This window comes from Microtus oregoni, unplaced genomic scaffold (assembly GCF_018167655.1).
Source record: "Microtus oregoni isolate MIOR12 unplaced genomic scaffold, Mior012 000023F_ref0000262, whole genome shotgun sequence".
Taxonomy (NCBI): domain Eukaryota; kingdom Metazoa; phylum Chordata; class Mammalia; order Rodentia; family Cricetidae; genus Microtus; species Microtus oregoni.
In genome coordinates, this window is record NW_024543082.1 from 719426 (window position 1) to 746466 (window position 27041).

Here is a 27041-nt window from a genome sequence, read left to right on the forward strand (position 1 = left end):
CCCACAAAACTAGTGAGTGCATGCAAACCTGCAGCCCCAGTACTGGGCATGCCTGAGACAAGAGGATGGAGGCAGACTGCAGCCTAGCCAAGAACTGGGAGCTTCAGGTACAGGGAGAGACCCTGCCTCTAAGGAATAGAGAAGAGAATAATAGGGAAGGACACACAATGCTCTCTTCTGGTCCCCATGTGCACTCACGGGCACACACATGTGCACAGAGACCACACACACATAAATAGATATAAAATAAACATAAAACAAAAATAAATAATAAACAAACAAAAATTTTAAAAAGAATTGGCTTAACTAGGTGCGGTGGTACACCTTCTAATCTCAGTATTTGGTTGGCATAGGCAGGCAGATTCCTGTGAATTTAGGGCCAGCCTGATGTACAAGGCAAGTTCCAGGACAGCCAAAGACATGGAGAGACCATGTCTCAAAATAATAACATAAAAATAAAAAGAATTAGCTGAAGGTTTAAATTTTATACTTCACTTACTATTAGCAGACTAGGAAACCTTAGAAGAACAAAATGTAAAGTTTGCAATCTAAAGACTATAACATGTAACAGGAGTAAAGGTTTTTATTCCTTTGGGAAATACATACGTCAGGCACTGCACATGACTTGGCAAACCATGTACGAGGATAAGGCTTTGAAGACAATGCAAAGCAGTGTAAAACTTTAGTCTTTTAGTTATTTGATTTTGTTTTCCAAGCCAAGGTCTCACTATATAACCTAGGTTAGCTTGAATCCTCTGATCTCGCTGCCTCAGCCTACCCCGTGCTAGAATTACAGACATGTGCCTGGCAGTCACTTTATACCTATGTTGGGATTCTTTCCCCTAAAAAAGTACAAAACCATAATGCTCTAGCAGGATCCTTAGAGAACCTGCTGGACCGAGGAGCCAAGACCAGCCCCCACCCCACCCCACCCCACCCCACCCCTGGGCTTCGGGCCCCACTGCTCCCTGTTGTTCCTAATGAGCTCACGTCACCTCTTCTGTGGGAAAACATTACATAACTATTGAGTCTATTTTACTATCAAACTAAACAAAATATTGAATTTTAGCATAAAATCTGACCATACTTGGCAACTAATGAAAACCTCCACTTATTCAATTATCAAGGTGAGATGGTTTTGTGGGGGAAAGTCTGCTATAAAAGAAAACAGTACTTAGTCAATTTGTGGAAATAAAAACTGTCTAAATGACTCAATATTGGCCTTTATGTCTTCTAAATGTGAATGGGGCGGATCCTGACTGGTAGTAAACAGTAATTGCTTCAGTAAGTGAAAATTTTAAACATAACATACTCCCTGTTTACGAATGATGCCCTTACCTTAGAAACATGAGAAGATCTCTGGAAGGCCTCCACGTCTGAGGCCGTTCTGGGAAGAGGAGGCCCATTGGGGGCTTTGACACCGTACTTTCCAGAGGATCAGGCTGAACTAAAGAAGGCCTTAGGGTCTGTATGTATCTTAGAGCTCATGCCACAAATAGCAGCCATAAAAAATGAGAAGAAGAGCACCCATAATTCTATCATGCTAACACACTAATTGCTTTCATCTTCTTTGTTTGCTCTTAGTACTTGATTTAATGCCATTATTTCACACAGCTATAAATACTACAGAGTTAAACTGCTGCTTTCTTTTTCCACGCAGCATTATATTATTAACTCTTTTGTCTTGAGGCTATTTCAGTTGCAAGGAACATTTACTCAGTCAAGTCAAATTATCTCAGAATAAAAGGGTAAGGGAGCGTGTGTGTGTGTGTGTGTCTGTGTGTGTGTGTGTCTGTGTACTGTGGGGGAAGAGTATGTGCTCTGTGTGTGTGTGTGTGTGTGTGTGTGTGTATGTGTATCAATGTGTGTGTCTGTGTGCTGTGGGGGGAGTGTGTGCACTCTGTGCGTGTGTGTATGTGTGTATGTATGTCTATGTGCTGTGTGTCTCTGTGTGTCTGTGTACTGTGGGGGAAGAGTATGTGCTCTGTGTGTGTGTATCAATGTGTGTGTCTGTGTGCACTCTGTGTGTGTGTATGTGTGTCTGTGTGCTGTGTGTGGAGGGTATGAAGGGGAGTATGTGCTGTGTGTGTGTGTGTGTGTCTATGTACTGTAGGGGAGGAGTGTGTGTGCTCTGTGTGTATGTGAATGTATGTGTGTTTCTGTGTGCTGTGTGTGTGGGGAGTATGTGCTCTCTGTCTCTGTCTCTCTGTGTGTACTCAGACCTACCTAATCCTGCAGAAAAAAGGGCAGGAACTGAGGAACTAAGTCAGCCAAGATTCACAGGAATTGAGCTGAGAAGTGGAAAGCCACTGGCAGCTGAAGCTGCTGCAAGGAGCCCTGGGTGGGTGAAGGTCTCCTCTAATATCCACAATTTTTCTATATTCTCATAGCCTTCATTGTCTATCTCCAATAATGGTCACTGCCAACTATGAGACCTTACAGCTCTGGAGCATCCTAAACCTCTCAGGGGTTTTATTTATTATTTATTTGCTTGTTTATTTGTAGAAGCTAAGAAGTGAAACCAGGTCCTTCCACTGTGCCTCTGAGCTCCATCTCCAGATCTCTTGGGGTCTTTTCCGTGCAGTGAGGCTGATTCAGTCTGTAGACTGCTGGCCCCTAGCTCAGGTAGACGGCCTTTGGTTCAGTTGGGTGTGGCTACTGAGGTAGAGTCACAAGCTCCGTTTTTTTTGCAGAGCAGCAAGGCCACCAGCAGGGACCTCCCCCCCCCCACACACACACATAGAGCAGCAACTCCCACATGACTTTGTAGTTCTCAGATTTTCATGAACACGTGGCATGATATCAAGCAGCCATTCTAGAAGCCAGAATCCCATCTCCCCATTGTCTTGATGTCACTGCTTCCCATCTGAGACTGACCCAAATAAAACCATGGCCATTTCTGTACACACATCCTCCCTTTCACCTAAACTATGTAAAATATTTTTAAAACTACATAGAGGTTACATTCTCTGAATACCTTTAGGACATATGTCATAACTTGCAGTATTTTTGTTCTGCACGTGATTATATCTGCCAGAGATGTGCACTTAGCTAGTTATAGGTCAAGTAATGCGCTGTGATATCTGAGTTTGCTTTATAAAGCCTCCAGAAAAAAAGAGCTATGTGTTGTCATGATAACGAAGAGAGGCTGGCGATCGCGTGATGGTTAGAGCTAGGGATGGCTATGCGGCCTGAGCATGTGCTATCGTGTTACTTTTGCGCTGTGTTTCCTACTGGCCTTCTCTGCCCCCTCTAGTTTCTTTTCTTTTTTTTTGTTTTTTGTTTTTTGTTTTGTTTTTTCGAGACAGGGTTTCTCTGTGGTTTTGGAACCTGTCCTGGAACTAGCTCTTGTAGACCAGGCTGGTCTCGAACTCACAGAGATCCGCCTGCCTCTGCCTCCCGAGTGCTGGGATTAAAGGCGTGCGCCACCACTGCCCGGCCCCCCTCTAGTTTCTTTTCCTGCTTGGAGCCTGTGTACTGCCCTCTCCGGATCTCACAGAAGTGTCCTCAGGCAGATGTTACCAGATAACTTCTAAGAAGAAAGAAATCATAGGGTTTTTTTTCAGGGGTGGGGGTTGCATTTGTGTTTGTATGTTTGTGTGTAAGCAAATGCATTCCTTGCTGGAGTTAGTTCTCTTCTTCCACAAAGTGGGTCGCAGAGATCAAACTCAGGTCCTTCGGTTTGGTGGCAGGTGCCTTTGCCAGCTGAGTCATCACACCGCCTACACTGTAAGTCCCGGTCTCCATCTTTGGAGGCCCCGCCCCTGTGCCCGCCAAACCTTGACCACTCCCCCAGTCTATATAAACTGCTCCCCAGAAAGTCCCTTCGTGGTTTCTGCTCTTTCCCTTCCAGTGCTAGTAGCGTTGGTGGCTTCCCGGTTCCCCTCGGGGCCACCCAAGAGAACAGACATCCCATTAAACCTGGATATCCTTTAATTCGGCTTTTGCGATTTGTCTTGATAGGGATTTTTGCTTCAGCAGAGAGCTCGCGTTAGGAACTATTTCTAACATACACAATTTAGTTTTTACCACGAGCTAACAGGTGACAGGAAGCTTAGCCCTCCGAGGAATCATTGCATTCTAGAAGAGTAGTCAAGTGCCTCTGGTGGACAGTGCGGTGACAGACACAGGACACAATAGGCAACACTGGGTGGGGACAGCAGCTGATCACACATAACCCCCATAGTTTTGCCCAGCAGTTTTCAGGCTTTTTGATTTATGAATTGGAAGCTACATTTTGGGTTTATTTTTCTTTAAATGAAAATTGTATATATGAACATAAACAGGATATGCTCTACACAAGAACGAAGAGATAAATCTGAGGTCATTTGATTTTAAAAGTCACAGGGTCAGAAGACACAGCACCAGGTAGTTCCTGACTTCCGAGTGGAGCCGGAGCATGGGAATGCCCTTGAAGCTTTTAGACAGACTGTCTAAGCTTGACCCTCTGTCTTGAAGGGGGTGTGATGTTCTCAGATTTCCCATGGTGCCCTCCACCCTGCTGTGTCTCTCACTAGTCTGAAGCTTCTGGGGTGGGCAGGGAGGGACTCGGACTTTTCAATGGCTGGAATGCAACTGGACCTCAGTAAACACAGGACGGAGGAAAGAGAAATGTTTGTATCATTTTTAAAATTCCTTTGTCTTCTCCTCACAGAATCTCTTCTTCTCACAGACCCTCCCAGGACACTCATTATTCAGCCCCACTCCGAAAACTTCCTGATGAGAAAGTAACTTCAAGGAAGACTCCAGACAGAAATGAAAACCTCCCAGCTTTCCCTCCAGATGGGGTAGCTGCAGCAGAGTGGGACCCTGGATCCAACTCACCAAACTTTGCCGTCGGCTTTCTCCTACCTTGAAACTAGGGCAGCTCAGAATTGTTTTTCTAAACACAACCGCTGAAGGGTTTCCCACCATCTGCTTCTAATGAGTCTCCCACAATAGCCCTAACTCAGAATCCACTGTGAACACAGCTGATCAGCAAAATGTTTATTATTGGGCTAGCGGAGTGACAGTGTGCGGTCTGGCTGGGTTTGGGTCAACTTTCCCTGTGTCCCCTCCCTTGGCTTCTAGGGCCAAACTTTCCCTCGGTACTTGCCACGGTTGCTTGGTTTGTCTTTATGAGGAGCAGGGGTGGAGCCGCGGAGCGCAAAGCACAGGAGTAACCCAGTGTGGCTACCCCTCCCTTTACAGGAAGTCGGGGCAGTTCGCTTGATCCGTGATCGTCATTTTTTGGATGTCGATATCATTAGAAGTGAGGATATCTTTCAGGTAGGTTACTGTCTCTGGAGGAAGAAAGGGGTTTCTTCCCAGGATCCAGGCATAATCCACGTGGAAGAGCCAGATGATGGTGGTGCAGGAGTAGACAAGAGCGTAGTTCTCATAATCGGTGGCCAGGATCCAGTACGGTGCAGACGGCATCACTGAAACCAGAGGCAGCAGCATGAGGAAGGACCAGGGCAAGGGGAGCCCCCTCTCCAGGACTGTGGGGACCCATTCTAAGTCGGTGCTTCACATGGGAAATGTGTGGGGGCAGTGAGAGACATTAAGACCACCCTCCCACCCTTCTCCAACTTCAGACCTTCAAGTGACTGGCCTTCTTTAATTTTTTTTTTTGAAATTAGTGTGTGTGTGTGCACGCGCGCACGTGTGCGTGTGTGCATGCATGTGTGTGCGTGTGCATGTGTGTGTGTGCGTGTATGCGTGTGTGTGCGTGCATGTGTGTGCGTGTGTGTGCATGCATGCGTGTGCGTGTGCGTGTGCGTGTGTGTGTGTGTGTGTGTATGAGATGGCCGGGGCCACATGCCATGGCATATGCGAGGAGGTCAGAGGACAATACTTTTGGAGTTAGTTCTCTTCAGCTTTAGGTGGGTTCCAGGGATCAAACTCAGATCCCCAGGCTCATACGACAAGCGCATTATCCACCAAGCCACGTCAGCCCGGGCTGACCTGTAGCTTGTATCCCTCCTGCCTCAGCCTCCTCAGGGCTGGGATTACAGGTGTGTGTACCACCACGCTTGGTATTGAAAAACAACACCACCAACAAAACTCCCCGGTGATTCTAGTGCGTGGCCACAGTCAAGGACCGTTTTTATGCCCCCCTCCCCCGACAGCCGCATGGAAAAGGCACACGAGATGACCAGGGACTCGGCCGGCCTCCTTGGGTTGACGGCTGCACTAGCATCAGTGTACACAGAGACTGCTTCACCAGGAGGGTCAGGAATGCACGGCAAGGCTTCAAGTCCACCATCCCGAGTGAAGAAGCAGAGACTAACGTGTTCGGGTTCTCCCTCCTCTATCAGCTTTAAGAATGTGCCGGTAAGGCAGGCAGGAGAAGGACAGTGATTTCTTTTATGGGAGTGACTAGGTGTCTGCCCTATAGGTACAGAGAGGGGCCGCCCAAGCATTTCCAGGGTGAGAAGACCTTATAGGTCTTGAGATGAATTCTCCAATGTACAGAGGTAAGCAAACTAACTACCCTGTCTGCTGCCTTGTATGTTCCCAGGTTAGACCAGAAGTCAAAGGGCAGAACGGAGTGACTAGAGAGTGGCAGAGTCAGGCCTCAGCTTGTCACTCCTGCCTGTAAGCTTACGCAGACGTAGATGGTTCTCCTAACATCTAGTAATTTGGGGGCTTCTGCTTTCTGCGAGATCAGACTGGATCCCGTCTCCTACTCATGCTAGATGTGTATCTTTGTGGGCCTCGCCTCCTGGAACGCTAAGGAAGTTTCTTGGACCTCTTCAGTGTCCACTGGGATGTGTCAGGCTGTAAGGACATGGTCAGCTCTGTCTAGCCCATCATCAGTGCCTACTCCGGGGAACAGCATACGGTGGGTGCACAGAAGATAATTGTGCATTGAATTGAACCCTGAAGACAGCTCTCGGATGTGTCGGAACACAGGGCTCCAGCTTTCTATCTACAGAACCCCCGTCCCTGAAGCTCCCTGAGGGAAGTGGATACTTACACTCAAAAAACTTGACTCCCAGCTTGGCTGGCTCTGAGAGGTTGCTCTGTGTGGCTTCACCTTCAACTTGGTTCACGGTTCCATCAGGTCTAAAGTGAGTGGAAAGAGAAAAAGAGAGAGGGAGGGTGGGGGAGGAAAGGAAGAGAGAGAGAGAGAAAACAAGAAAAGGAAAGGAAAAAAGAGATATGGGAAAGAAAGAAAATACACATAATTGAAAAGCAAAAAGAATTAATGAAGTCAAGCTTCATGCCCAAGGGCTTTGGCAGCCAACACAGTGGTATCTGGTGTTAGGGGCTCTTGAAAAGCCAACCAGACCTGGCTCTGGAAACTGTCCTTCCTTCTGTGACTGCCTGAGACTCAGGGGAGGAAGACAGCACTTGTGGACAAGAAGCCCCTGTGACAAAGCCCAGGGCTGTGTTCTATGCTAGGCCCTGGCATTTCAACACTGGGTTTTGGACTGTTTGCCTTTCACCCTTCAGGCACTTCCTGCTCCTAGGCTTCAAAGGGAGGGAATAAAGGGGAATGGGAAAATAAACAAAATAACCCCCTACAAGGTTGTCTCTTCACAGAGGAGAGGATGACAAAGAAACAAAGGATGGGGAACTAGAGCCCTGAAAATAATGCGAAACAGGAAGGGGACTGGAGGCACTTCCCATCAGCCTTGAGTTGCAGTGACATCTTAGCATTTGTCCCATCTAGGAGCCTGAGTTCTGAAAACCCCTCTAGTTCAGCTGGTGTCCTGTGAGTGTGGGAGATTTTGAAAAAGAGCATGTTGTCACAGAGGCAAGGAGGAAACATGGTTCTGAGACAAGTCCCGTTCTCAGAGACATAATTGTGAAGAAACACACACTTTATAATCGGTCCCCCAGCACTTACTAGTGACAGAGATATTCTTTCTTAGTGGTACATAAAATGGTGGCGTATCTTTTTTGATACAGGGTTTCTCTGTGTAGCCTGGGAGCCTGTCCTGAAACTCGTTCTGTAGACCAGGCGGGCCTCGAACTCACAAAGTGATGGGATTACAGGCGTGCACTTTCACCGCCCAGCAATGGTGGCATATCTTAAATGTTCTGGTCTTGAAACCAAGGAAGTACTCTTCAAAGGGACCTGGCCCATTTTAGGCTAACTCCCGATGACCCCATGAACCCAAAGGGCAGGGGAAAGAAAGCCTTGGGGAAGAGGACAAAGAAGGGGGTGTCTAGACATGGGTGGCAAAGGAGCTACCTGCCTGTCAGTCGTCACGCAGGCCAACCATGAGAGCTAAGTATGTGTGAGGAAGTCGAGAGCTTAGTGCTATGATTCGCAGTGAGGGATGTGTTGTGGAATAATGTCTTTGTACACTGTGAGCATGTGTTACTCTGATTGGTTTAATAAAAGGCTGAACGGCCAGTAGTGGAACAGGTGGGATACACAACACGGGAAAGAGGTAAAAGCCACATGGTAAAACGTCGATCAATAAAAATGAGTTAATTTAAGTTCTAAGAGCTAGTTAGAAACAAGTCTAAGCTATCAGTTGAACTTTCATAATAAGTCTCTGTTCTTGATTTGAGAGCTGGCAAGAGGGACAGAAAAACCCACTTACAAGGATGCTCTACAACCAGATCCTAAGCAGCAGGTAAGGGAGGTTAGGACAGGTGCTATCAGAGTCCTGACTGCATTGTCTGTCATCACATAGGGCCAGGCACCATGTCCTGCTGTCTCTTGGAAGATGTTCTGTCTCCATCTGCAAATGGTAACTTAGCAACACAGCAGGCTCATCTCTTCACTATCATTTGTGTCTTGTTCCAGAACAGTTCTTGAGACACTAGTCTCTGATCATGAAGGCACAATGTGTTCATGGGGAAAATGCATTTGTATTTTGTTTAAATGGTGGTTGTATTACATTTAGTGTGTATGCATGTGCACACACACGCCTATCATGACATTAGTGTGTAGGCCAGAGGATACTTGTGGGACTCGACTTGGTGGCAGGAGCCTTTGCCTACTGAGCCATCTCACCAGCCCCAATCTGTGTGTTCAAGTAGCAGGAGTTCAGTCAATAAAAGGTCATGCTGGTTAGATGGTTTCCCCATGCCAAACACTGCTGTGACAGCTTTACTCCTTTTACCCCACTTAATGCCCAGGGATGGTAGTTCTCTTGCTCTGGGCTGCAGAACTAGCTAACCTAAGAGCACATTCTAGTCTGATCTGAGCCAGGCAGACAAGTAGCAAAGCTGGGTCCCTTCACTCTTCCAGTTCTAGGACAGCTCTTCTGGGCCCCAAGTTCTTAAACACAGGCTGAGAATCCCAGTTCTCTGTGTGTGGGCTTCATGGGTTTGGCATCTAATGGGACATAATATTTCATTGATCCTACTGCCAGGCAGAGGTGATGTACACCTTTAATCCCAGCACTCAGGAGGCAGAGGCAGGTGGACCTGGTCCACCGAGTGAGTTCCAGGATGGCCAGGGCTACACTGAGAAATCCTGTCTTGAAAAACAAAAATAAAATAAAAAGAGGTCATTAGAACTCTCCTGCCTGCGACGGTCTGGATAAATGTTCCCCAAAAGGACCTGGTAAAGGTTTGGTCCCCCAGGGTGGTGCTGTTATGGTGAACATGGGAGTTGAGACTTAGAGAGGTCCTTAGGTCACTGCGGGGGGGGGGGGGGGAAGTCCTTCAAATAGAATTGTAGAACCATATTTTCTTCCTGATTCTCTTTCCTTCCTCCTGGGGTGAATATTTCCACCACCAGAGGCTCAAGGAATAAATCTCCTTGATTCTAGATGGAACTTCCCAAATAAACCATTTCTGTGGTATTTCACTGTGAGGGGTAACCACTGACTAGTACAGGGCCTGTAAAATCCTCGGAGATTCCTGGCAAAGGCATGTGAAGCCCTGTAGTCAGTCCCTCCGGCATCCCTCCCAAGGGCTCCCAAAGGAGCTCCTTCTGTCAGAGGGCCCTCAAGAGCCTTCCTTCCTTCTCTGGTTTACGCTGGCTGCAGTCAGCTGGCACGGCTCTGGCTCCCAGGCTGTTAGTGGATGGTATGGTGTCCACAGAGGCTCTTGACTAGCGACTTGAGGGCTGAGCGTAGTTGTTTTCTTGGAGTTGAGTACCGTCCTCATATCTTGTAGAGGACAGAAAGAACAACCCTTCCCCCCAGCCTTTTCCCACTGGTCTCTGTTCTTTTCACTTCCCCTTTCCCCTATCCGAATCTAGACTTCATCTATGCGTCAGTTGTATGGCCCCTGAACAAGTTGTTAACTCCTCTATACCTAAGTCTTCTCACAGAAGGGGGTTTATAATAGTATCTATTTGCTTTATCATGGGGGATTAAACAATATATTTTCAGGTGGGGGTGGGGGGAGTGCCTTGCCTATAGGAAATACTGAAATGCGTTTGTTGGTGGTGTAACTCTGGTTGTTGGAGGATAAGCAAGGACCTCGTCCTGGGTCTTGTCATGTCTGCCCGCCAGGGCAAAAAGTTCTGGATGGAAGATTAATGTGCAGAGCACTTAATGACAGAGGCACATACTTCTAAAAGACATCCTGTTGGCCCAAACTAGAGAGCATGTATATCTGATGCTTGCTCAGCAAGAAAAGGAGGTGCCTGGGGCTCACTTGGTAGGGTGCTTCCACGCATACAAAAGGCCCTGGGTTAACATTAGTACTGCACAGGCAAGGCTTGGTGGCACACACTTGTAATTCCAGCACTAAGGAAGATTAAAAATTCCAGAACATCCTTGGCTACACAGCGAGATGGAGGCTAGCCTGAGCTACATAAAAGCCTGACTCAAAAGAAGAAGAAAGAGAAAAGAGTGGGGAGGTCCAAGGGCTCTCTATCTTGGTGTGGAGGCCACACAAGGCAGCCTGATGTCCTCTGCTTCCGGAGTCTCCAATTTGCAATGAGAGCAGGGGCTTTTCTACATTCCTGTAGACTCCCTATGGTCTCTCAGTGTTTGGTAATCAGCAGGAGCTCAGCCTTGGTTAAAGAAGAGAAAGCAGGCCCCACAGTGCCTAGCTTGAAGAACACAGGCACCGGCTGTCTCCCTGCCCCTGCCCGCCTCAGTGCACAGCAAGGTCACCCATCCCAAACAGGGGCACTCACCTCAGCTCCTGGTTTAGCACTTTGATGTTCCCGTTCTCCATCTGCGAGTAGTTGGCTTGGTTGCAGTTTCCTTTCTCAAAACTCGCTGGGATTTTCTCAATTTCGTACCACCTTCCGAGATACTGTACAGACAACAAGAAACAGAGCAAAACCCAGGGGCTCTCTGGGGACCTGCTGACTCTTTCCCATTGTCGTCTTAGAGCAGAGCCCTTTCCAGGGGAAACCAGGCCAAATGGGCTGCACCGTTCCCAGCCAGCTGGGCAAGATATCGTTTCAAAGGAGACTCAGTGAATGGGTGTGCGGGTCCTGGTTGTTTGCCACAGCCTACTCCTCAAGGGCTCTTTATTTGGAGATGTTCTCAGAGTTCTCTACAGTCAGAACCTGTGTGAAATTCTAGTTTCCGAGAAAGGATGGGATTGTCTGGTTCCTGAAAAATACCTTTCACTTCCAACAGCTGATAATTCTACACGTCTTCTTTGAATTTTGTGTAACTCAGACATGTTGGCTGTGAGGCCGTCCTGCTTGGAGTTGGTTTACTGTTCCGATTTGTAACCTCTTGGTTATAGAGGGTGGCTTGGTAATATTGAACCAAACTAAAAATATATGCTCTTTAGATCAGCAATTTAACTTCTGGGAGTGTATCTCCTGTTGTAAAAAAAAAAAAAAAATGATGTGTGTGTATAAGGCTATCGGTTACAGTTCTGTCTGTCACAATAAAAGACAGGAAACAGTCCAGTGAGGGCCTGGCAAGTTAAATGATGGTGTGCATCTATCCGATAAAATTTTAAACACCCCCTTTTAAAAGAGGTATATGCAATTATCTGGAGGGTATCGAAAGAGTGAAGAGCAAAGAACCGGGTCTGAAGTGCAGGGTACTTAAGCTGAATTCATGAACAACGAAAGCTTACGGGATGGGGTTTCTATTGCCGCAGTGAGGAGCTACAAACTCTCACAGCACAGATTTATTGACTTACAGATCCATAAGCCAGACATTGATGCTAACCTCACGAGGCTAAAGCTGAGATGTAGGCTTCCTCTCCTTCCCGAGGCTCTGAGATAGAGTGGGCATCTTCGCTTTTTCCACATTACACGGGACGCCTGCTTTCTGGACCCAGAAGTCCTCCATTTTGAAGGACCATTGTGCCCCCTGATTGACTCTCATTTCTTCAAATCTCTTTCTCTCGCTAACCACAGCTAGGAAAGATGTTCTGCTTCTAATAACTTATGTGAGTAAGTTGCAGCCTCCTGGATAGCCAGTCTGGTTAGACAACAGGCCACGGGCACCTGGAAGCTGCTATTTTGGCTACCACAGCCTAATGCATATTTCCTTGTATATGTACACATTGTCTATAAAAAGGCATACAATATGCTGGTTTTCCTGATTGCTCCTGGCGTAGGAAACTGAGGAGACTAAGAAAAACGTCATTGGATGCTCCTTTGAACCGTTGGAATTGGGTAGTGTCCACCCCACCTCTACTCTCCATGGTTCTAGGGATAGAGCACTAAAAGGACTTTATACCAACTAGTTGTGCTATCACTGAGCGATGGGCCCAGCACTCTTTTGCATCTTCAGCATTTCGAACTACTTGAGTATATTTGCCTAGTCAAAGTATTAATTATAATTGTTCTATAAACTTAAACATCTGCTACTCAACAGAGCAAATAAAGCACACATTTGCCTTCAAGCATCCAGAAGCATCCAGAAGCAAGTGACAGCACTGCTTCAGTCACGTGACTCTGTGTTCACAATCTTCGACCATAGTTTATCACTTCTTTAGCAAACCCCCACAGTCCGTTAAAAACACTGCAATTTAGCAGAAGCCTCTAACCCCAGAACCTGGGAGGTGCACAAAACCAGAAAATCAGGAACCCAAGGTCAGCACCAGATGTGAGAAGTTCAAGGCCAGCCTGGGCTACAGGAAATCCTGTCTCAAACAAACAACCAAAACAACAACAACAACAACAACAAACAACCTCATTGAACTTGACCTTCATTGGCAGAATCCAAAAAGCAGGCTAATGAGTTTTATAAGCACCCTTGGAAAAGTCCCCATTTTATGATATGTTTAACATAGTTCTTAACTGCTCAAGCGACTTGAATGATCCACCATTATGAGCAAGGACTTTCCTGAAACAATGAAACTCGGAGGTAAGAGATTGTCGTGTTGTGTTCCTTCATGATTCCATATTTCTCTGCAAATCTTTCTCATTGCAATTTCTATACAAGGGCAATTTGGTATCTGAAAAAGAAAACTGGAAATATTTGCAGATGATCTGTTACTGTATGCACAAAGCCCTAAGAAAATGTTTTGGAGGAATTTTGAATGTTCTTGCCTTCATCCTCAATTAGAGACGTGTGTGACCATGCTTAGTTTATTTGGAAATGGAAGTCAGACTTGATTTTGTGCAACTAAGCTCTATCTCCAGTCTCGCTAAGGAATCTTAAAAACAAACAACAAAAACCCCACAGACACATACTATTAAAATAATGAGTACTGCAAATTTAAAAAATGCAAAATCAATAAACAAAAATGTTTCTATACATGGGATGAAAAAAATCGCCAATGAAATTAAGAAATTCCATTTACAATAACATAAAAAGAACAAAAATATTTAGGAATAAATTTAACTACAGATATGTAGGAACTTGTATTTTGAAAACTGCAAAATATTGGTAAGACAAAAAGGTAAATAGATGCTGACCAGTGGTGGTACATGCCTTTAATCCCAGCACTTGGGAAGCAGAGGCAGTCAGATCTCTGAGTTCAAGCCCAGCCTGGTCTACAGAGTGAGTTCCAGGACAGCCAGGACTGTTACACAAAAAAATCCTATCCCAAAAAAACAACAAAAAAATTAGCTAAAAAGATAGCTTATGAACAGAAAGGGCTAGGATGGCAATACTTTAGAAATCAATTGCTCCTTATATCCTCTGCAGAAATGGACAAACTGATCATAAAATTCATATGAAAATTCAAGAGACAAATAATATAGGATTAAAGTTGGAGGACTCCTACATTTTGATTAGAAACTTATGACAAATATGTAGCAATCAAATATGGAGTAAATATAGACATACACCTGGAATAGAATTGAGGTGGTGGTGAAAATAAAACTTGATAAACACAATCAACTGATTTTTGCTATGCATACTAAGACTATCAGTGAAGACTGGTCTCTTTCTCTCTCAATGGAGAATGGTGCTGGAACAACGGGGAAGACATACAGATGGAGCTGGATGTTCCTATGACACAAATGTAACTTAAAATGGACCAAAGGCTTAAATGCAAGGGCTTAAACTATAAAACTCAGAGAAGAACATAGAGGTGTACATCTTTATAGCCTTGCATTAGGCAATGCTTCTCTAGGGATGAGACTAAGTGCTACCTACTGAGCTAATGGGATACTTACTAATTAGGTACTTAAGTTTGTAGGGCCGACCCCAAAGTGAAAACACGGACAAATTGGATTTGATTGATATAAAAAGCCCTCGTGCTTCAAAGGGTATATATAAAAAGGAAAATGTTCCATCTGTTGTGGAATATTATTTTATGATGTGTTATATTTGTTTGTGCTGTGGAACATTTGTTTTAATGATGCAAAGATGTGTTGTATTCTTTTGTGTTGCATTTGTTTAACTCTGTGAAGCTGTGATACTTTGCCTTTCTAAAATACCTAGTTGGTCTAATAAAGAAAGAGCTGAATAGCCTATAGCTGGGCAGAGAGAACAAATAGGAAGAGAAATCCGGAAAGAGGGTTCAAAAAGAAGGAACAAAAAAAGGAGAGGAAGACACAAGGGGCCAGCTACCCAGCTACACAGCCAGCCATGGAGTAAGAGTAAAGAAAGGTACACAGAATAAAGAAAAGCCCAGAGACAAAAGGTAGATGCGATAATTTAAGTTAAGACAATCTGACTAGAAATAAGCCAAGCTAAGGCCAGACATTCATAAAAAAGAATAAGACTCCATGTGTAATTAATTTCTTTGGGAGCAGGATGGCAGGCACCCCAAAAGAACAAAGGGTAAATACAACCAACAACATTTTGTCATTCCATTGTGGGGTTAGAATAAAACAACAACATCCATCAAATAGTGGTATGGAAAATCCTTCTGTCTATGTGTTGTTTTTATTGGTTAATAAATAAATCTGTTTCAGCAGAATAGAGCTGGGCAAGAAAACTAAACTGAATGCTGGGAGAAAGAAGAGGTCAGGGAGAAGCCATGTAGCTGCAGACAGATGCTCTGGAACCTTGCCGGTAAACCACAGCCACATGGCACTACACAGATTAATAGAAATGGGTTAACCAAAGATATAAGAGCTAGCTAGCAATACGCTTAAAGTAGTTGGCCAAGCAGTGATTTAAATAATATAGTTTCTGTGTGATTATTTCAGGAGTCTGGACAGCCAGAAAATGAACAAGTGGCTTCCAATCACCAAAACAGGATAAACTATTTTTAACATATCTGGAAAAGATCTGCATCAAGCTTAAAGGACGAGGATTTGGGTATCAACAATGAAAAGGTTTGAGGTGTGTGTGTGGGGGGGGGATGTTTCAAGACAGGCTGGCCTCAGACTCACAGAGATCTACCTGCCTCTGCCTCCCAAGTGCTTGAATTAAAGGCATGCAGCATGCCCAGCTTTTTTTTAAATATTTATTTATTTATTATATATACAATTTTCTGTCTGTGTGTATGTCTGCAGGCCAGAAGAGGGCACCAGACCTCATTACAGATGGTTGTGAGCCACCATGTGGTTGCTAGGAATTGAACTCAGGAACTTTGGAAGAGCAGGCGATGTTCTTAACCACTGAGCCATCTCTCCAGCCCCCAGCTTTTTTTTTTAACCCATTTTTTTTAAGTGCAAGAGATTCAAATGGAAGATTGACACGTGGCTCATAAGCACATGAAAAGATAATCATCAGCACTTAAGAAATGGGGATGGTGCTATTTAATACCACTCTGACACCTATAATAAAAGAGGACAATGATAATAACCACCAGTGGAGATGTGAGGAAAGTAATGTTAGAGGCTGCCTGTGAGAACGTGCAATGGTGCCAGTGTTCCTAGATGGTCCAACAGCTTGTCAAAAAGCTAAACATGGAGTTACCACATCCACAACCGTACTTCATGTATTCCCCAAGGAACTGAAAACACACACCCCCTCTCTTCCAAAAAAGCCCCAAGTCTGCATATCCGTAGCTGCAGCATTTCTATAGCAAAAAAGTAAAACAACTCAAATGATAAGGACCAATAACTGTAGCATCATGCCTGCAACAGAAGGAATGGAATGTTGACGCACTCTGCAAACAGGTGAACCTTGAAAACATTTCCTTCAGCCACAAAAGCTAGCATTGCATATCCCATAGACAAATTCATATTGACAGAAAGGAAAATATTGGTCGTGTGGGTACGGTGGAGTTGGGAAGAAAAGGGGTGTTCTGGTTTGGGTGTGAAGCTTCTCCTCAGGTCGGAGGGTTGGTCCTGATGTGAGCAGAGTTCAGAGGTGAGACTTTTAAGGAAGTCATAGGATGACAAGGGCTCTGACCTAACCAATGGATTAGTCCCTTGATGGATTTGCTACACTGGGAGGTGGTAAGTGGGAGGGGTTAGTTAGAGGAAGCAGGCCAGGGAGTGCATGCCTGGGAGAGATGGCTTGTTTGCTCTCCTTTCTCTCTCTGCTTACTGGTGCCATAAGCTAAGCAGCCTTCTGAACTATGTGCCCTGTGAGGTTCTGCTCCCCATAAGCCTGCGGGCTGAATGAACCATGGACCGAAATCACTGAAAACAGAGCCCAGAACCCATCTTCCCTCTTTGGAGTTGTTTCTCTCAGGGGTTTGTCCCAGCGGTGAAAAGTCTGAGTAGTGCGGCTAGAGAGACTGTTAGCAAGTTTGTGGCTTCTTTAGAAGACAATGAAAGTCTTCTAAAACTGATTTTATTTTATTTTATTTTATTTATTTATTTATTTTTTATTTTCGAGACAGGGTTTCTCTGTAGCTTTTTGGTTCCTGTCCTGGAACTAGCTCTTGTAGACCAGGCTGGCCTCGAACTCACAGAGATCCGCCTGCCTCTGCCTCCCGAGTGCTGGGATTAAAGGCGCGCGCCACCACCGCCCGGCTAAAACTGATTTTAATGATGGCTGCATAACAGTGAATAGATTAAAAATCCTTGAAATAAAAACCTTTTTGAACAAGTCAGCAAAATGCTATATAAACTAATCAATCCAATATTTGCCTTAAAAAAAAAAACTGCTTTAGGACTGGAGAGATGTCTCTGCAGTTAAGAGCCCTTGCTGCTCCTGAAGAGGAGTTCAAGTCCTGGCCTACACATGGGACAGCTCCCAGCTGCCTGTAAGTTCAGCTCCAGGGGACCCAGCACTCTGCATAGGCGCCTTCTCACTTACGCAAGTTCACACACACACACACACACACACACACGAACATCTTTTCAAAACATTTTACTTCAGTTCTCAAAGGATGTTTGGAAGTGAAGATATCAGTTATAATTTCCAGGATACTTTGGCATTTTTACTCCCAGATTAAAATCTAACTCAAATTCCCTAGATACTATCATAAACTTGTTTTTTGTTTGCTTTTATTTTTTAATGTTGGGGGGTGGTTCCGTAGGGGGGTTCCAGGTTGACTCAATTAAAGAAAATTCTTAAAATATTAATGAAGAATGTCAGTGTAGACCTTAGCGTGTAGTCTTTCCTTTCTAACCTTGGGCTCTGCCTGCCGCTTGATTGATTCTTCCTTTCTACTCTCTAAGCTCTTTCACCCTACCCTCTAGCACTTCCAGCAAACCACCGTGACTGATGAGTTCTCAAGCCAAGTGTGCTGCTCCCTAAAATCAACCAAAACCTTTTAAAGAGAAGGGGCCTTAAGATTAGAACCCAGGTCTTCCCCAGTTGTGGGAGTCGCTGGGTTCTGTCACCTAATCGCTGCCCACCTTCTTGCTGCTCCCTCTGACTCATTCCAAGAAGAAGGAGCATTTATGGGGAGCTAGTTATATTGAAGGTAACAAGAAAACACCCCTGGGGGGCTTTCGGCCTTTCCCAGTTCCTGTCTTGAGCTTTCTGACAGGAAACCTGGGTGTGTATACCAACTGTGTCACGGGAGGACACTCCACTTTCTTCTCTGGACAACAGTAGTAACCAGTCATAGTCAAAGCCGCTATTCATATCCCCTGACCTCACCCCCACCTTCCCAGAGATGTGGGGGACAATCCCTACACACTGACAGCTCTCCCCTGCCAGGGAGCTCCTATGGCATGTTGGCATCCATCTCCAGGGCAAGCTGAGGTGCCAAAGAATCCCTCCTCTCCCCTTTGTGGCCTCAGAGACTACTGCAGGGAAACGCAAAATAAGGTAAGTGCCTTCCCTGTTGGGAGTGCAAAGGTTCATATGCTCACAGATAGCATTAGGGACCAGGAATGCAAACAGGCTTGTTGCGGGAGGTCCTCCCACTCCTCCAGCCTATCACCGCTGAGGTACCAGCCCACTGGGGCGTGGTTTCTCTCCCTTTAAAAAAGCGGCCACTTCCCTCTCCTCTCTCTCTTCACTGCCTGCTCTGCCTGCAACTAGACTCCTTTCCTGGTTGCGTAGAGGGCTGTTGCCTGGGACAGTGATCTGTAAGTTTTTTCCCCTTTAAATAAATACCACCCTAATAATCATAACCCCCAATTGGTGTGGCATTGTTTGTGACTTACGCGATTGCGCCTGCCAAGCCCGCAGCCGCCAAGCCGAACTTGGGGCCGCCAAGCCGAACTCGCGGCTGCGAGTGGGGAAAGGAGAGGTTCTAAAACCAAACGTTGGGTGCCAAAATGAAGGCGTAAGTCACAAACAATGCCACACCAATTCGGGGTTATGATTATTAGGGTGGTATTTATTTAAAGGGGAAAAAACTTACAGATCACTGTCCCAGGCAACAGCCCTCTACGCAACCAGGAAAGGAGTCTAGTCGCAGGCGGAGCAGGAAGTGAAGAGAGAGTGAAGAGGGAAGTGGCCGCTTTTTTAAAGGGAGAGAAACCACGCCCCAGTGGGCTGGTACCTCAGCGGTGATAGGCTGGAGGAGTGGGAGGACCTCCCGCAACACAGGCTGGTTGTCTTTCCAAGGAAAAGATATATAATCTGTTTTCCACCCAGAAGGCTGGGGGTGGAGGTGACTAATAGCCTCGGTAACCCCTGTGCCAAGGCACCAAGTCATACCACACTTCCCCAAAGCTCCCTCAACCAGGACCAGGAGTGATGAATTGTCTAGGTGACCTTTACACTCTCAGTATGGCCAAAGGCTCCCCCCAAGCTGCCAAATTAGAACCAAAGGTGGCTAATAGGCTAGATAACTTCTGTGCTAACTGGAAGACAGAGACCACACCAGATTCCCCCCTCGTCCCTTAAAATAATCCATGTAGGCTGTCTATAGAGCACATCTTTCAGGAAGAAGTGACATCGGTGTAGTTATGCATCTTTGTGCACACGGGATTGGGTTAAATCAGAAAAATTTTTCCAAGTTGCACTATACTTAAATATGCCTAAAATAAACCTCCTGGGGTTAGACTCAGGAAGTCTGAACCAACACTGGTTACTGAGTCGTCTTGAACCGATTTTCTCCTTGCCTCACATGGATTGTAACCCTGCTGGCCTGTCTCCACAGAGACCTCCACACCTCCCCAAGGCTTGCTTTGGAGGGAGATTAAAGAATAAAATAACCCTCAGCATGCTCAAAACAAAGGAGAAGTTTGAGTTACCACACCTTTTTTACGTCAAAATTCTCTTGCACCGGAGGAGATGGGCATTTCCCAAGATGGAAACTTTGTCCCTTGGCTGCTGTGAAGAGGCTTGCCAGTGTAGCCAGGAGCAACAGCATGGTCACCATCTTGGGTCTGGGCGGCTTCAGGAGAGGCCTGGGGAGAAATAAGGCAGCTGGATGTGTCTGGGTCTCATGAGGACACACGGAGATGGAGAGTCCTTGAGGGCCTGGTCTGTCAGCCGGCATTCTCCTCAGCACTGAGGAGCTGCATCTTGCAGCTGCTGCCAGGCTGGCGGTCCAGTCACAGTGAGACCATCACCTCAGAGCATTGGCCTCTTTGAGAGCATCTGGATTAGCCTCCTCCATGGACCCGCACCCTCCCACCCCCACTGAATATTTCTCCAGGGTGGGCACCCTGTCCAGTTCTCCTCAGAATCATCCCAGACTCTTGAAAACGTCAGGTTCAGTAGGTATTTGTTTCTGGAACAAAAACAATGTGTCTACAGGGATCAGACAAAGAGGTGCACCTAACGGTCAAAAGTCATACTATGAATGAAGAAATAAAGCTCAGATCCAAATCATGCACAAATTCACTGTCCTATCAGATTCATGAAGGAATGCTGCCCGGACCCCCACACTTCATCCTGTGTGTCTTGCTGGGCTGCCCTATCAACCCATGCTTGATCTGGGAACCCTAGCCAAGAGCAGCATATGGAGACCCAGCGTTATTCAAATGGGTTTCCAGTTCTGGCTCTGCCACCTACTAAGTGTACCTGTGCAAGTCAGACCTTTGCTTCTTGGTTTCTGAAGTGGGACTAATAGTCATGTCTATCTCATGGGATAAAATAAAGCCAGGAGAGGCTTAGGTGGGACAGTTCTGGAGGTCACCAATTCAAGACCAGCTATAATGACATAAGACACCTCCCCAGAAAGAGGGAGGGGCTGACACCAAGCAGGTACTCAGTATATATTAGCTATTTGTTATTTATTTATTTCTTCATTTATCTATCTATTTATCTATCTACTTATTTATTTATTTTGAGACAACCTCTCACTATTAGCCCTGGTTAGACTGGAACTTGCTTTTTAGATTGGGCTGGTCTTGAACTCACAGAGATCTTCCTGCCTCTGCCTCGTGAGTGCTGGGAATTACAAACATGGGCTTTTTGCCCAGCTAAATACTAGCATTGTTATTATGAAAAACAGAAGCAGGATTGTATTTCCCAAGTGTTTTCCCCATTCGCTGAGAATGTTTTTCCAGAGAGGGTGTTCATTTAACCAGAGAAGGCCCGTCCGCTGATGTGGAAGAACACAGTATCATTTCAGTACAGAGGTCTTCTGGTGACCACAGCTGTCTCTGGGCAGGGACAATGGATAGATTGCAACGGCTGTCCTTGCAGGCTATGGCTGGCCACTTTGGGCTCCACTCTGCCTCTTTCCCCCGACTTGCCTTCCCTCTGTTCCCTTTCCATGACTCCTTGTCTCTCCCTGCACACGAGCTATTTCCAGCTCGCTGCCTTTCTCTCCGAGATGAAGGTGACTGAGTCAATGCAAGCAAAATGTTCTCAGATCCTAGCCCTGAAAAGGATGTGTCATAACAGGAATAATTATAACCACTTCATTACGAGTCTTTCAACCTCCAAATAACTTTAATAATCAATAGCTTCTTTTCTGAAGGCTTTGGTGCCTGGTTTTCAAAAGAACAGTTATGTAAGGAGCAAGAGCTGCCAGCTGGGGCGGGGTGGGGAGGGGTGGCTGCTGAAACTCTCTTGAGCAAATCTGTGGAGGGACCACCATCTTTAGTTCTTGAAGGCCCCCTCACTATGTACACAACATCTGTGTTTTAACATTTCAGGAGGTGGAGTGTTTGTAGAAGCCCAGCCTAAACTCACAAAACTATGCACCCATTCTCCAGCGCTCTCGGAATTTTCGTAACTCTGCCCAACAGGCCTGACCCACTGGTCTTTCCCAAGCAGCCGACTTTATGTGTGGCACGTAGGATGTACACTCTACTGCGTTTCCAAATGGATAGGACCTTAGAGGACAACTACACAGCCCCCACCTCACCCTTGCCAGGTGTACAATGGGGAAACTGAGGCCTGGAAAGGAGCAGGACCATGACAGGACCAGCTCTCCATCCATAGCCTCTCGGTCATGCTCCCTTCTGTGTTCATCCCTTTCACTGAATGCTTTCCTGTGAGACCTGATGAACCCTGCCTCACCATGCAACAACTAGTCAGCCACATGTCTAGCTCTGACAATGTCTTATGACAAGATGTTCTCTTGTGGCCTGAAACATACCCTGAGTTCTGTGGGAGGAGTCAGAGCACGGCTCACTCCCCTTGACTACATGGCCTCCAGAGATGCTGTCTGGCTGTTGGAGTTTTCTTCCTATAGCTAGAAGTCCTTGAGAGGGGAGATGCTAATGTTCTATGCCCCTTCCATTCAGATTCACCTAACACTGACAGAGCATGGTATTGGAGGGCTGCATAACTCTGGGTAAAAGATGCACGGTTTACAATGCGTGTCTTCTTATTGTCTAATATTGCAGGGAGCTCATCTTGGTGAATTTACCTTGAGAAATAAGCGTAACTATAATTTCAACTGACTATTAAATAACTTAGAGGTAATTCTTCCAAGCCTGCAGTGCACTCTGGGTAGGCACTGACTGTGGGTACTCATCATCAAACATGCTGAGGCTCTCCTTGGAAGCTCTGGCCTCAGTACCTACTATTCAGCATCTCATCCAGAAGCCAACTGTGCTGAAACTGATTGAGTTTTCTGTAAGGTCAATGGTTCAGCTTAATTCACAGACCTCTTGTAAGGCCAGAACGTGAACCCAGTTCTCCAAGAGCCTGGGTGTCCCTGTAGCCACAGTCCCTGACCTCAAGAAGCTGGGGACATTAACTAGAGTCTGAGGTTTCATATGGCGTAATAAAATATTTCCGTGGGTGATTAGATCTTAAAAACAACCAAACCCATGTAACTTTCGAATCAAACAAGAACTGCATTTTTCCACTCCCTCCCTTCCCTTCCCCTCCCCTCTCCTCCCCTCCCCTTTCCTTCCCTCCCCTCCCCTTCCTTCCCTCTCCTCTCCTTTCCTTTTTTTCTACATAGTCCAGGCTGTCCTACAGTTTGTGATGTCTTCTAGCATGAGGGTTAAACGGTTAAACCACTACACCCAGCAAATCCCATATCTAAGCAAAACAGTTTTGTGTTTAGTACTCTGCTCACACAATCAATCCCAGTTTTCAGTTGATCTTACCATCAGGAGCAGCTGAATCCCTCTAGAGAATTCATCCGGTGCTGCTTGGCACACAGGCAGCTTCTCATGTCCCCTTTGGGTAGGGGGAGGTTGGAGGGCAGGAGGAGACATCAGGACAAGCATAGGCTTACCTACCCTCTGACTTGTCACCTGAAATTTGCCGGTAGCACCGACCTTGTAAGTTTGAGGACAATGAGATGACCTGTAGGGCTAGTGTGAACACCCCCGGTCCATACTCACCGCTTGAGCTGAAAGGGGGCAACAGAAAGTCAAGGCAATCTGTATTTTAAACATATTTATCCTAAGTGAACGTTACAAAGATGTACATACCTTTTATTATTATTATTAAGACGACAGCAGACGGCAGTTTCCACACAGAATCCTTCAAGTGAGGCGCCTGTTTTGGTGCCTGGCGTCTCCGGTTCATTTTATAAGCTCCCATCAGGCCCTTGCCCTTTGATGGCCATGCATGCCACACCTCCCGCAGCTCGGGAACACTGGCCTCAAAGCTGAGGTCTGTATGAGGCACAAAGATGGGATGCTGTGTCTGTCCCCTCCCTTAAGTTCCTCCACAGCTGCTCCCTGAGGATGAAACAATGAGATACTGTTTGTGTGTGTGTGAGAGAGAGAAAGACAAAAATGCATTTTCATTCAAAACATCTTTTTTTGCTTTGTGGATTTTCTGATTTGAAATCCTTTCCTTCTGAATGCCCTTGTAAGTTCCAGCATGGCGAGTTTGTACTAGGTTTCCAAACATCTGGTATTTATTTTTCCTTTTCGTGTAAATGAAAAATCAACTGTTTTATTTCCTGAAAGGGAACAGGAATACTGCATCCCGTGTAGTCCCTGCCAGGAATGTGACTCAGGTAACTGGGCCAGGTTTGGGGTTCGGAGTTGGCCCCAGGGTGGGCCCCTGCTGCAGTGAGCACCAGTTTTCCCATTATGAGGTAGAGAAAGACATTATGGTCTTCACTAGAGATGCAAATGAAAGAGACCTTCTGTAAATAGAATTCTATACCTGACGGGGTCAAAGTTGAGAGCACCAGTGTATCTTCGGCAGCCCCTCCCTCTGCACCCTTTGCAACACACCCACCCCTTTGCATGGCTCAGAGCTGGAGAGAGGGGTACAGTTTAAAGGGGGAGCATTTGGTTCAGTCACCTTGGGGCGTAGCACAGACCAGACATACCCAGATGACTCTAGACTTGAAAACCTGATGAATGGACAGCGGTTTCTAATGCCGTGTGGAGAATAAGTGAAGAGCACCGAACATTCCGCTTAAGTTCTACAGCTTATCTGCGAACTCTCCACGTTCACTACTCAGATCTTCAGGCCTTGAAACAGTCCGTAGACAGAGCTACAGAGGCCTCAGACCGGCCTCTGCTTTTAATGGTCAGCGTTGATGGGACCACCTGCTCTGTAAGGACCCTTCTTCCCTCTATATTTATAATTTTATAATAATTTTCAGCCAAATGGTGCTAGAGACACAGCTTACTGTAGATGGTGAGGATGGACAGGAGAAGGAAGGCATCAGGGACTGAACAAATCCACAGGTTCCTTCGTGCTGTTCAGACCACCTAAGACCTCAGAGATGAAGCAGCTGGCGCTTTCTATGACGTGACATCTAAGCAGGATATGTCTGACCTCTGACATTGATAGGTCATTACTAGTCACATCCAGGGACTGAATCTGTGCCGCTAAGGAGTGCAGCTCAGGTGTCTTCTTCCCTTTAGCATCCGTGAAAGGGCACAGGTCTGTGAACTAAGACAAGGGGCTAGGCCAAGCATCGCCACCACCTGCCACTTGCCTTGGCAATACTCTCTTACTGTACCCAGTCCCATGTGCGCTCTCCTTCCACGTTGGCATCCTGTGGTCAGAACGTGGTTCCTCCTACTGGAGGAAAAGGCAGGACATAGCAGCACAGATATGAGAAAGGAAGCCAGAGGAGAATCTTACCACCTTGGGGATCCTTAAACCCCTTGGGTCCCACACAGCAGCTGACATCTGTCTGTGCCAGGAGACCCCTGGCTGCTCCCCACCTCCCACACAACCAGGTTCTTAGGACTCACAGGTTGTCACGTGTTCTCCATGTGTGTCCTCAACACAAGAAGGAGAGACAGAGAGGTGTGTGCACGAGGAAGGAGGGTGGGAAAGGGGCTTCTGCATGCAGCTGTCCCCACAGGTCCTCAGCCTCAGGATCCAGAGGGACCACACCCTGGATGCCGGGCATCTGGGGCTGTCTTCGCAAGGGTGTTCATCCTGATCCAGAAGCAGTGAGCAGGGGTTCTCTCCTGTGCTCTGATGGGAACAACATGAGCAGTGTGGCCCAGCACGTGGTTCTGAAACCACCTTCTGGTCACAAAGTGGGAGCTGCAAGGAAGCCAGAAGCATGGGCTCCCTGAGGCAGGATTAGGAGCCTTCTCAGGGTACATATAATTTCCTGGTGAACTATAGTAACCCAGACCCAGGCAGAGAAGAAGGAGCAACCTCCAACTGCCATCCTGCCCTCACAGCTTGTTTTGATACTGAATTTCATCAGTGTGTTGTTTTCAGGGCTTGACCGGAGCTCAGCCTAGTGGACACTTGGTAACTAGGAAGGCATCAGATTACAGGTTTAGAGAAGAACACTGCTGGAGTTTTCCAAGGGCAGTTTAATTGCCTGAACTGAGGGGTCTGCTGAGTCTCCCAATGAATTGCCTTACTGCATTTGCATCTCTCTCTCTCTCTCTCTCTCTCTCTCTCTCTCTCTCGTGTGTGTATGTGTGACCGTATATTTGCGTGTGCGTGCTTGTGTGTGTATGTGTGTGTGTGTGTGTGTACACATGCATGTGCGTGCGTGTGTTGAAAGGCCCCCATTGGTCAGCTGAGAGCTGAAGCCTCTGGGCCTCAGGAGAGGAGCATCATCCTTTTGTAATAAGATTTTAGTGACTTGAACCAGACTATCCTTGAATTTTAGCAAGATTCAAGTCCTAAGCCAGATAGAAGAAAGAAAAGAGAAGGGCCTGGTGATTCTGGCAGGCCATTTGGGGCGTTAAGAGGATGACCCTTTCCTGAAGCTCCAGGCAGACTCAGGACTCAGATACTGTTCACACGGACAGGAACTCTTTCCTTGCAGGATATCGGTGCTTTCTTGTCCTCCAGTGGCCCAAGTAGCCCTTTTCCCTTCCCAACTTCCCTTGTTCACTTCTCCCTCCACTACAAGGCTTCCCCAGTGCTCACCACCCACTGTTGCCTGGATACAAAGAAGGTGAGGGCAGCGAGTGGGTGATCCCCACACAGAGTGGGATCCTCCATCACAGGTGGGATAAGAAAGGTGGGCCTCACTGGGTAAACGAGCTGAACTAAAGGAAAAAATGAGGAAAACAGCAGGAGCAGAGAAACAGAGAAAAGCCAGGGCTGTCACTGGGGGACGGACGTGAACTTGCCTTTTACTCTATGTCCTTTCCTCGGAAAACCTCCCCTCCCTCCTGTCAGAACAACCTCTTGGTTCCTGGGACTGGTGGACTCCATCCTCACAGATAAGGCAGTACCTCTGTAGCAGATTGAGATTATTGAATAAAAGCCCAACTTGCCACCAACAGAGAGAAACTGATAGCTCTACTCTTGAGATACAGCGGAAATGCTGCCAGAACCCCAGAGAATCTTATATGTCCCAGAGGCCGAGAGATCTCTTTTCTTTTTTGTTTTGTTTTTTTTCTCCGAACAATGAGGCATTCTCTTTCCTACTCAGGGCCTTCTCCTGCAACAGCCCTGCCAGATGTCCTCATCCCTTCCTTCCTCTCATGATGTCCCCATCCCTTCCTCCCTCCAGGTCCTGGCTCAGGTGTCACTTTTCTTCAAAATGCCATCCTGGTCTTTCAAGCAGCGCTCAGGACACTGGCTCTTTGCCTGCTCCATCTTCACTAAGCCCTTCCTTTCCATGGCAACCCAATCCATGTTTGCTTGCTTGTCGTGTTCCCCTGCTAACAGGTAGGCTCTGCAAGTGTAGGGCGT

The 27041-nt window shown here is 46.5% G+C and overlaps 1 protein-coding gene across 1 annotated transcript; it reads right to left on the reverse strand.

Annotated features, from left to right (window-relative positions):
* Positions 1 to 4971: 4971 nt before the first annotated feature.
* Positions 4972 to 23531, reverse strand: Apod (apolipoprotein D). Its single transcript, XM_041673087.1, has 5 exons — positions 23381 to 23531; positions 19789 to 19939; positions 11045 to 11166; positions 6962 to 7050; positions 4972 to 5420 (listed from the first exon to the last, which is right to left on the reverse strand). Exons 2-5 carry the CDS (start codon positions 19909 to 19911, stop codon positions 5185 to 5187), a joined length of 570 nt encoding a protein of 189 aa, XP_041529021.1. The 5' UTR covers positions 19912 to 19939; positions 23381 to 23531; the 3' UTR covers positions 4972 to 5184.
* Positions 23532 to 27041: the final 3510 nt, after the last annotated feature.